The sequence below is a fragment of the Geospiza fortis genome, unplaced genomic scaffold, assembly GCF_000277835.1.
Source record: "Geospiza fortis unplaced genomic scaffold, GeoFor_1.0 scaffold130, whole genome shotgun sequence".
NCBI classification, from domain to species: domain Eukaryota; kingdom Metazoa; phylum Chordata; class Aves; order Passeriformes; family Thraupidae; genus Geospiza; species Geospiza fortis.
Window position 1 is genome coordinate 9,011,127 of NW_005054300.1, and position 12,053 is coordinate 9,023,179.

At 39.1% G+C, this 12,053-nt stretch overlaps 1 protein-coding gene across 1 annotated transcript; it reads left to right on the forward strand.

The window, feature by feature from the left end:
• Positions 1–1,307: 1,307 nt before the first annotated feature.
• Positions 1,308–11,478, forward strand: LIPA (lipase A, lysosomal acid type). Its single transcript, XM_031063319.1, has 8 exons — positions 1,308–1,428; positions 4,421–4,619; positions 4,915–5,024; positions 5,645–5,781; positions 7,201–7,347; positions 7,654–7,725; positions 8,765–8,836; positions 9,591–11,478. Exons 2-8 carry the CDS (start codon positions 4,510–4,512, stop codon positions 9,828–9,830), a joined length of 888 nt encoding a protein of 295 aa, XP_030919179.1. The 5' UTR covers positions 1,308–1,428; positions 4,421–4,509; the 3' UTR covers positions 9,831–11,478.
• The last annotated feature ends 575 nt before the right edge of the window (positions 11,479–12,053 follow it).

The following is a 12,053-nucleotide window of genomic DNA, read 5'->3' on the forward strand; positions in this document are numbered from 1 at the left end:
CTGCCAGCGGCCAGCCCGCTGCTGCAGCCGCTCACACGCAAGGGGTTACACGTCCTCTTTCTCTACTCCTCCTTCCCGGTCCTGTTGGTCTGCTGTTGCCTATATTTGTTCTTTCTCTCACATTTTTTTCGCGTCTTTGCGACTGTCTTTCGGAACCGCTATAAAAGCCGATGTTCGTGGAGCACGGTGAAGTTCCGAGCACCATGCACCTGGGTTCTTACCCACGACAGTTTTTTTCCCCATTTGGGATTTACTCTCCTAACTTTGTTCTCCTTCTGCTGCAGTAGCTAACTCCTTAAATATTTCCAGTCGGTAGCCGATATTCGTTTCTCTTTCCTCTGGCCTGTCTAAACTGTGCCAATTTTTCACATGCGTGAGAAGATGCTTCAAGATAGAAATGCTTGAGGTGTATAAGAATAGAAGTGCTTGGATCATGTATATACAGTTTAAAGGTCTGAAGATAATAATTTAGTCTAAGACTAATAGCATTGGAATAACAGCCTTAAAATCACTTTGGAATGTTAATGTCACTGTGAATAATTAAAGACATATTTAAAAGAAATAGCATGCTTAATTAAATTCTTCTCCTCTTCCTTGCCCAGCAGTCTTAGAGAAGAACTCTAATCATGTCTTGCATTTCTTAGATTTTCTCAAGGCAATGTTGGTGTCATAAAACCAATGACAGCAAGTTCATTGCCCTGGTGGAGCTGCGTCAAAACAAAATAACATAAAGCCCAAGAAATAAGTGATGAGAAATTAAACCTAATAATGAAACCAAAGCATTTAACAGGTGTGAGGATTTTTATTATTATTTTCCTGTTTTCTTTGACACCAAAGTCACTTAAAAACTCAGCACTGGGCATAAATTTTGAGGAGAGAGTAAGAAATGGCACATCCCTCTCTCCTGTATGCTGCAGTGGTGCCAGTGACTCTCTTCTGTCTTCACTTGTATGTTGTTTTCTTGAGAGCAATTTCAATTCTTGTCTGACAAATCTGGCTCTTGGTGTTCTGCCCTGTTACCATAATCTCCTTTTCAAGACTACATCTTCTTTCTCATTGTAAGCACCATGTGGCTGGGGCAGCCTAGGGAATCCTTACAGATTCCTAGGATTCAGTCTGGCTAGTTCCTGAGTCTGTTCTGGGATGTCTTATTAAGAAAATCTGCCCGACAGACAGATGGCATATTGCTACCAGACCCTTTAATTACACATTCCAGTCTTCAGAAGAAACCCAGGGTACTTTGCATGTGTTAGTGGACTGAGGAGCCGGGCAGTCTGGTTCCAAGATGGTTTCTTTTCTCTCCTCAGAGTGAAATTATTACCTTCAGAGGATACCCTAGTGAGGAATATGAAGTGACAACAGAAGATGGATACATTCTTTCCATTAACAGAATACCTTATGGAAGAAAAGGCCGTGAAGGAAGCAAAGGTAAGATTTATGTGTGTTTGGAAAAAGAAAAAATGAAAATGCTGTCTTTGCATTATAAAACTTTTGTTCCTGTAACAATCCAGAAGAACATTAAGGACTACTGTGGTTTAAGACCATGGAGGAGATGCAGGGGTTGTACAGCTGAGGAGGTGGGGGACAGAGAGAATAGTGGTAGTGTAAGCTCAAAATTACAAGGAAGCTATATGGGCAAAGGCTTTTGTGAGGACTGAATAATAGAATGCTTTAAAAATGAGACATATGTGAAGAAGAGAGACACATACCTTTTGACTTGCATTCCTCATGCACTGTGTATAGAATTAACAATGTCGTGCAGTGGCTGAATTTGTTATCAGTCTTGCCACTGTGCCTTATAAAAGCTCCTGCAGCCATTCATAAAACAGCAGCTCATTTGCATAGAAGTTACATGTTCTAAGGATTGCCTCAGAATACTTCAGACTGAAAAAATCCCAGGATTACAGGTAAAAACATGAAGCTCCCAAAAGAAATTTATGATTGTCCTGTAGCCTTGGGTGTGAACGAGACCTGTGAAAAAACCCTCTCCCCTGTCAAAGGCCAAGCAACAGCCTTCCTGAGCTTATCTGTTGGTTGTGTAGGAGTTAGGATGTTTGCACTGTCTGTTGTCTTTCACAAGGAATGTGTAAAGATCAGTGCATGGATGAGCCCTGTCAAAACTGGCAGGTGTCTTTGTATTTAATTTCAGAGATGCCCACAGGAAAAAGGCTGCCTTTGTACCTGCTGATTTTGTTGAATCCTTCATTGATGACATAAGTAAACAGAAGTTTCCTGACTTCTGGGAATTTTCCACATACCCCTTGCCACGCCCTCGACCCCAAGTTCATGTTTTGCAGAGTGCTTTAATTTGAGAAAACAAGGATTACTGACCACATTTGTGGAAGTGTGAGCTTCTGGGAGAATGAAGATTTCAAAGTTCATGTTGATCTTAAGTTTTTATAGACTTGGTATCTTTCCTCAGGAAGATACCAATGATGTGTTACTGCTGACTAAGCATATATATGCCGTATTTTTCTTTTGCAATACCTGCAAAATGTGAATAGAATTCCTTGGAATTATGTATCACATGATGTTTTGAAACAAAGCCCACCATTCTTCAGGGAAAAAAGAAAGGAAATGTACAGATAACCTAAAAGCAAAACATCAAGGATTTTTTGTTTTACTCATGAAAAACCCTAAAACAACTGCATAACATGGGTAAGAAGGGTGTGGAAGTAAATCTGTCTTCAGCTTGTTGGGTCTGTAATGAAGAGGACAAAATGTTCCATGCAGAGAGCGTAGTTTAAGGACCCACCTTTTTATTTCCCCTCTGGGGTTTTTAGGATCATAGGTGATAGAAAGTCATTATTATTATCCAAGTCAGTTTGTCATATAATTGTGCAGTTCACGTGGAGATCTGGTGACTGCTTGGTAAAGTGAAAAAGGAACTGGCAGATGTTGGAGGTTAATATGAGAGCAGAATTAAAGCATTAAGGCACTTAAACAGTTTTTCCTTTCCAATGTTACAAAACAAGCAATAGCAGCTTGAGGAGAGCCTGTTCTTCAAAAATTCACGAGTTGGTTGATCTGAGTTTAGTAAAAGGGAAGAAGATGTCAATGGGAAGTGGAACATTACTGAAAACAAATTCACTGTGAGGCTTGACAGTCCTGTTTATAAGACAATAAAGTGTTAGTGCAGCAGAGTAAACAGTTGTGCTGAACTGTACTGTCACCAGTGCCAGTTGGGCACTGCTGGGCACTTGTTCTGCTTGCCTGGACAGTATGCCATGTGGGCTTTTTAACAAAGTGGGAAAAGCAGGCACTCAAAAGTTCCTTGCCACAAGTATAAAGATTTCCAGAAAAGGGGAGTATTGTTAATTTGGAATATGAAACTTGCAGCAAACATTTATGGACATGACCTGTGATAGACAATATAGGTGACTGGGAGTTATGATTGATCTGTTTCTACTGAAAGATCCAAGTCTAAAATTATCAATGGAGGAAGTACTGTGTGAGTCTGTATCATGGCAGAGTAATGTGTCACTGGAGGAGGTAAATTCCTGAGTAATCTCTGGCATTGAGGTGGTTGTCATGTTACCTGTTTTCAGTTTTCAGAGCAGAAGTAAAAGCCAAAACACCTGTGCTACTGTGAGAACCAGAGACAGGTCTTTGTAGTTTTTGAAGGCCTTTTTTCTCCTAAGGGATTAGATGTTGATGGATTTTCTTTGTGTAGAAGCAGGAACTTTCAATTTTTAAATCTGTATTCCACATAGAGGTGCCATTTCCCTTTTCAGGATGGGGAAGTCAAGAGAGTCTTCTTAAATTCTCCCTGGGTCTTAACTGTGGTTCTTATGACTAGTTAAATTAAGGGGAGAAAAAGTCCTCTGAAACAGAGATTCCTTTGTTGGCTATTGAGCTGCTCTTCAGGTTCTGCCAGAGCTTTGGTGATGGAAGGGTGTTGCACAGAGATAATATCAGCACCAGCTGCAGAGATTTCCACAGCTCAGCACAGTGGTTTGGCACTGGAAAACAAAGACCTCGGTAGCACATACATGGGAATGCCTTCCCCACATGTGGGGGCAGGGGAAAGTTTATAAGTATTAAAACTGGCACTGTGTTCGGGTCACTTTTCTGAGTCTGTGAGCTTGAAACAGTTGTAAGGGCTACCTGTATTTTTCTTGTAACTCTTGCTTTTCTCCTGTTTATTTATTGCACACTTGTCTGTTTTGAGCTTCAAGTTATGAAACTAAGAAGTTGCTAGTTTAAAACTCTTAATGATAAAAAGTAGCTTTTGGTGAAAAAGCATGTGATTTCATGGCACTATGACCATTATACAAATTGCTGTTCTTAGTAGATTAAGTCAAGTAGATTAAATACTCAACTGCAAACCTAAAACAGACTTTCAACAGCTCACTTGAATTATTCTTGTGTATGCAATGCCTAATGAACAGGAATCTATCGAAACCACTTTCTTTTTCAGGTCCAAGGCCTGCTGTGTTTCTGCAGCATGGTTTGCTTGCAGATGCCAGCAACTGGATCACAAACTTGGATTACAACAGCCTTGGCTTTATGCTGGCAGATGCTGGCTATGATGTGTGGCTGGGAAACAGCAGAGGGAACACCTGGTCCAGGAAACACACACACTTCACGGTGAAGCAGGAAGAATTCTGGGTTTTCAGGTATCCTTGTTTTGCTACCCAGTCACATTGTGAACTGGCAGGATATTGTTTTCTGGTTACATATGGTGTCACATATGTACCCAGATGAGGGGCAGTAAAGGGGAGTTTTGAGATCAGTTTGGTGTGCTGAAACTTCTAGGTGGTCAGTAGAAAACTGAAAACTTGATCATCAGAGTTCTGTTTCATCCAAAGAAGCTTTTCTTTATGTCCACACAACAGATCTGTGCAGGAAAGCTCTGTGCAGCTGTTCCTCACTAATTTCTTACACAACTGACTTTCTGTCTTTGCTTTGTAGCTTTGATGAAATGGCTAAATATGACATTCCAGCCTCAGTGGACTTTATTTTGAAGAAAACTGGCCAGGAACAAATATTTTACATTGGCCATTCACAGGGCACCACAATGGGTATGTGGAGAGATGCATTTATTAGAATATATTGTGTTTGAAATGGTATGAAGTTCCACATATGTATTTTAGAGATTAAAAACCAGGGCACTTGAAAACTACTGCTTTTGGGTTTTAGTGGCTTTTTGGAATATTAGCATGAAAATGAAAAGACATGATCTTTCAGTGTTTATTTAAAAGTGGTAAGCTGTTGGACTGATAAATTGAAGTCACAGGTAGATGGCAGTACAGCTTCTATTAAAAATCCAATGAATTATACATAATAAAATTAGACTCATCAGACACAGAGAATAAAGATTCCCATTTCCAGAATATTTTGCTGCATGTAAGGCCTGGCTCATGTGCTTTAGACCTCCTTGTAGAAGAAGGGTTAGTAAGCATTAAATTGCTTTCTGGAGGAAAGCAAGTCTTCTGAATTACTGCATTTAATTTAGGCTTTGTAGTAACTAGGTTAATTTACATTATTTAACCTAATCCTAGGTACTGCAATATAGTTAAACTATTAATCTAAAAATACTTTTGCACACTTTCACATAGATTTTTGTAGAATTTCTACCAGGTAAAATTCTTATCTAACTTGTGTCACTGAGGTTTTTTAATTGTTCTTATATTATTTACAGCTTTTGTTGCTTTTTCAACTTTGCCACAGCTGGCTAAGAAAATCAAAATGTTCTTTGCCTTGGCACCAGTAGCTACTGTCAAGTTTGCCACTAGCCCTCTGGTAAAATTTGGATTGTTTCCTGACGTGCTGCTCAAGGTTTGTATTTGAGTGTAAATGTTTCAAGCCAAATGAGGTATGCCCCTTTCTACCTGAAAATTGCATAGGAAAGAATGTTAATAGCTGTGGATTAGAGAGTAACATACGATAAGGATTCCGGGTCAATTTTACCATAATGATGCTATTGAAGTCAGAAGTGTCTTCTGTAGCTTTATTACTGTCTAGTGAGATAATTTGCATCAGTTTATAGTAGTATTTTACAATTACAGCTTAATAGGTGGAACAAAATTGTTTTTCCATTTACATGTTTCTAGAATTTAAGCTAGGAAAATCATATGATTAACTAGTCACTGTATTTTAGAAGAGTTGTATAATATCTTTATACAGAATACAGTTCATGAATTGTCCATGAACTTTAACAGATTTGTTTCACAATCAACCATTTAGTATTGGAAGAGGATCCTTCAGAGGGTGATTAAGAGCAACAGCTTTATTTAGATGCTGTGAATCATCCTCTGGAGGAGTTTACCTCTTCCCCATTAACATCAAGGAGAATGAGGCAGGCTGCAGTGTCTGAAGTCAGACATTGTGAACACCCTGCTGTGTGTCATTTTTAACCATCACTTTTCTTTCCACCACCCATGGAGATTCCCACACAGAGCTGTTTGTTCTGTGACATAAGCCCCCTTCTGATCCAGCTTGTACTGATTTAAAGTCTGTCTGTAGTACTAGTTCCTTGCTCTAAAGGCAGTTAACATAAAAGCAACACTAATCATTGTGATCTCCTGTTCCTTGCATAATGGACTTTGTCTAATGAGACTAGCAGCTGATCACTGCCTTGTGCAGATGTTCATGTTGTGCTGAGGAACTTGATTCTCACGGTGACTTGCAAAAAACTGGAGTGCAGGGAGAACCTGACAAACTCGTGGGTCAGTCATATCTTTAAAGAACTGTGTCACTTTTAAGGAAGTTTGCAGTGGGACATTTTAAAATCCTTGAACAACTTAAAAATACCCATCAAGAGGAAGAGGTCACCACATCTCATGCAGCTTGTTTTTCTCTCATGGTTTGAAGAGAGGAAGTTGCAAGTACAAACCCATTTAAAATTAGCAGGCAGAGCTTAACATTCTTTAGCCTTAAACAATTTGATGACAAAATGTTGTACAATATAACTGTAAGTTATTGAATTTAAAATTTATTTGAATTTGAGGTTAGGTTTGAAATTCTTGCAAGATTTTCCCAGTTCCCATATACTCTTGGTGGGGTTAATGTACTGCACCATTTGTAGCAGAAGCACTAGCCATGACAACGCTGATAAGGAGATCAATGATTTTCATGTGACACACCTGTCACCAGTGGAAATGCAAATAATTACCTCAAGAGTGTTGTAGTATGAAAACTGAAAATAGGTCATTCTGTGCAATTACATGTTTGTCTTATGTGTTTGGTTTTTTGTAGGACATGTTTGGAAAGAAACAATTCCTCCCTCAGAATTTCTTGCTGAAGTGGCTTGCTACTCATGTTTGCACCCACAGAATACTCGATGACCTTTGTGGCAACCTATTCTTTCTTCTATGTGGTTTTAATGAGAGAAACTTGAATATGGTGTGTTCTAGTGACTTTCCTCATAGCTAAGTTATTGTGAACTCTAACACAGTATTGACTGAATATATAAAAAATATTAAGGGATACCATTATTACTTTTAAAATTCAGCTTGAGAGTTCTGTTGTTCAATGCAATTAATCCCCCAAATGTTTTAACTTACCTCATTTGTCTGTATGGCTCCAGTTAACTTTTGTTTATAACATTTTAAGTGGAATGGAATAGTTTGTTAGTTGTTCAGGAAGCAACAATGGGTAGAACTGATGGCCTGTGAGGAGGAGTCAACCATGTTAATGATCTTGTTGCAGAGCCGAGTGGATGTGTATTCAACACACTGCCCTGCAGGAACATCTGTACAAAACATGATCCACTGGAGCCAGGTAGGCTTTCCAGAATCTAAAGTGCCCATGACTCTGGTTTGTTTGTAGAATATTGATGTGTCTGATATTTGTGAAATAAAATGCCAAAATATATGTGCAGCCTAGCCCAAGTGAAATTTGGAACTGCCAAAAGTTAGAATGGCAGCTGTTCGCTGCAGCTGCTTTCATGATAAGGATTTATGGTGGTTCACCCCTCTTCCCTATTTCTTTGAAAATATTGTAACTGGAAGTACCTCAACCAACAAAAAGGACTACAGAATAACTTACCTCAGAGAGATGCTGTAATGAGTGTTTGTTTCCCTTTTAACAAACCCTGTTTTGATTACAGGTTGTATTTTTAGCCAGTGAAAAACAGCAGGTTTTCTGTTCTATTCTGCTTAGCTTCATTTTATATTTGTTAGTATATTTTGATGTTTGTCTCAATGCACAGTTTCGTGCCTGTGATGCTGTTGTGCCTGAAGCTTGGTCAGCAGGCTGACAAGTGAGACATTTCCCATGGAATCAGTGGTCAGTGCTACTTGTGCTCTCATAGCTGGATTTGGTCACCTCATCAGAGGCAATGTATTCTACTGTACACAGCTGTTCAAGGGTTGACTCAGAAAGAAATGTGTGAAGATTTTTTTTTCCAGATCCCTATTATATAAACTTGTTTCTTAAAAATAGTAGATGGTGAATTATGCAGAATAGGCTTGCTAAGAAAGCTCCCTGCTTTATTCATACACATTAGATATCAAGGTAAATATTTCAGAAGTAAACATGGAGCTGCCACATCCTGGCTTTGGATACATTAAGCTGTTTTCCTTAATCTTTTCTACCATTGCTATTAGAGAGTGTGAAATCTTGAGACAAAATCTAATGGTATTGAATGTTAATGTTTTCCATTCCTGTGACACTGGGCAAAGCAGTGACACTTGTCTTTGTTAATATTTGGCATTCCACTGTTTCTTGTGTAGGATGCCTGTTCTCCAGATGACTACACTTTTTAGCTCTTCTGGTAGTAGTGTTACAGTTCTTTGTATGTGTATTTTTTTATTTCTAGGCTGTAAGGACTGGGGAACTCAAAGCTTATGACTGGGGAAGCAAAGCTGCAAATATGGCTCACTATAACCAGGTAGATATCTTTTACATCTATAATTCTAGAGTGTCACAGAAAATAGTCCTTGGGCACTTCTCTGGGTGCTATTTTTATGCTGCATGCTAAAGAGCTGTTGGTGTTATCCAGTAACCAGACTGGAGATCTGCTTTTTCCAAAAGAACAAAAATAGAAACCAGCTGGGACTGTAGAGCTCACAGGTAGTCCTAAGTCAGTGTGGGGTTCACATATGGATATGAAGCTGTGGTGGCACACACTTCCTTGAGGGGAAGTCCTGTCAGTCTAGATCATGAGATCCCCCTGACCTTCTCATCATAAGGCACAGGCTGTCAGTTCATTTGTATTGTTTATCTTTAGTCTGTTTAGTCTCTGTGCATTTTTGTTTCTAAATTGCTGTGTACAATGCCAAAAATATTTTGCCCCTTTTCTCTTAGTGACTGCAAAATACTGCAGTATCATACTTTCAGAGTAGCAGTCACTTCTGACCTTAGAGTTGAAATACCTTGAATGAGATGCATTTTCACTGTCTCTGAGGTCCTGATACCCTGCTGTAAACTCCTCAAAACACATCTTTACTGCTGCTCATGCTATAATATTGCAGGACTCTTGCAGTTACATTTTTGGTTGAGCCAGGACTCCATCTCTAGCTGTCCAAGATAGAAAATGAGTATCTGACACATTCTTGCAGTTGCTAGTATGTTACATTAGCAGTGTAGGATCATACTGAAGACTTTTTTTCTAATGCTTTGTTTTCATTTTTTCCTCTCCTCAGTCTACTCCCCCTTTCTACAAAATAAAAGAGATGACTGTACCAACTGCAGTGTGGACTGGTGGACAGGACTGGCTGGCAGACCCAAAGGATGTTGCTATGCTGCTCACTCAAATCTCCAATTTGGTTTACCACAAAAACATTCCAGAGTGGGAACATTTGGATTTCATCTGGGGCCTTGATGCACCTTACCGCATGTATAATGAAATAATTAACATGATTAGGAAGTTATCTCTAGACTGACATGGCTATTGGTTCACCAGGAATTTGTCAGTTTTTGGAAAATACACTTTTCTGGCAATAGTGCTACATTGCTTAGGATGATGCATTTTTAAAATGCCAGCAATGACTACTAAATTGGATTAATATTTGGTTGTTTTTTCTCAGTATTATTTCTCTCTCTTCACAGTATTTTGCTTATTTTGCACACAGTGGCATGGTACTCAAAACACAGCAGTAGGATCTAGCACAAAAAGAGTATGTCATGTGCACATAAATGTAGTCACCTGTCTGAAAGACAAATTAGACAAGTTAGTCCATTCAGCACCTCAGGTGCTTGACACTTAGAACAAGTGTTTCACTGTGCGTAAAACACAGCCATTTCTCAGTATGTGGCCATTTCTAAGTACCTTTGAGTAGTACTTCTTGTACTTCTTGTACTGCAGTGACCTATTTGGTGCTGGCACTTTATAAAGCACTTAGTGACTTTTTGCTGTGGTATTATTTTAGCCAATCACATAAAATCAGATTACTTCCCTTTTCAATATTGCCCAGAAGAACTGTGGTGAAGCCAGAGAAACCACTGTCAGTTAAAATCTCTGATTTTGGGACTGATTCATTGCTTTGATTCTTGCTTTGATGGTATCCCTGAAGCCTTCAGTGTTTCACATACCAGCTGTGGATAGAGGTCGCAATTTGCCCTGTCAGATTCCTGGAACAAGAGCAATGTTCAAACAAAACCACTTTCAGTTAACTTCGTCAATAAGTTGTGGCTTTCAAGGAGAGTGATGTAACATGCTTGTGTTTTGCACTGACCACTAACTAGAAAACAAGCTCCCCCAGTCTACTGCTGGTGAGAGAAGAGCCAAAGCATTAATTCTACAGCTTGAGCGACTTAATTTCTGTGGACTTTTCCCCTTAATCGTCTGCTGCATTGAAGATCTGTTTACTTCTTAACCACTTACAGGGTGCTCCCCACCATTGTGTTCAGCAACTAAATAACAGCCTGAAGAAGCCTGACAGTATTACAGCAGCTTGATTTGTCTACTTCAAACTGGGGCTAAGACCCATTTAATGGGGAAGAGGATTCACATCTGCCTCAGGGGGCTAACTTTGGAGCTCTTTCCATTGACTGTGCAGAGGACTTCGGTTTCTCTGAGATGCATCAAAGTTCTGTGCCAAATGAACAATCTCCAGAGTCAGTTGCCTCAGTCCAGATGATAATTTCTGTGCCATAGTTGGATTCAACTCAGATTTCTTCAGTAATCCCAACAGGATAAAGAGCCTTTCTACACGTCATAGGAAATAATGCCTTTTAAATTGAGGCAAACTTATTTTGTAAAAAAAATTGAAAAAATAAAAAAAATTGCAGAAATAGACACAGGTTGTAAATTAGAACTTGTTTCTTTGGGTATTTTTTTTTTTATTCCTAATTCAGACTCAGGGAATTCTCAGGTGTTGTTTAGGGACGAAGTCATTCATTGGTTCATGAGACTTTGGTCTTTTGTAAAGCACAGCCAGATATGGTTTACTTTGCTGTGCTGAAGGGAAGCTTCTGTTGGAATCCAGGGTGGCTAATTTAACAGTTGTGAGGGTATGTGGTATGGCAAGAGCCATGTGCATCATGTTTATTAAGCTTGAGCTCTTTCAATAAACATGAGACCTGCTTGGAGTTTGGAGTGGTGTGGTGTTTCACTTCCTGTTTCATGAATGCATGGGAATCTTTGGGACAGAATTCAGAAAGCCAAGTCTATTTTTCACAACTATTAATCCATAGAACAAGTACAGAAGAAAAGTAAAATAGCTAAGTAAACTTCCATTTTACTTTTTCCCTGAAAGAAGCTTTTCCCAAGCTTAAAAGGCCATTCTTATTTAGGTGGACTTCTCTGAGACTCTTAAGTAAGGTAATAATTGTAAATAATTACTCACAAGACAGAGTCATTTTCTAAGCCTTCAGGTGAGGCTTCTTTTAAACCACTGACGTGGTGGAAAGCTTCTTGTATCATATTCTTAAACCTTGGGTAATTGGATTGCTTAACAGACTGTCTGGTAATCTCATAAATGGCATTTAATCACACAGCAAGGCAGGGAGGTAATCTTTGCCACAGTACACATGAACCAGCTTTTGACCTTTGTCACCTTCAATAATAAATGTGCTCAGGCTATACCTTTCTGTACACTCTGAATGCTGTAGTTGTGCAGTTGAGACAGTAGAGTGTATAAAATCCTATGTGTGGGACAATCCTT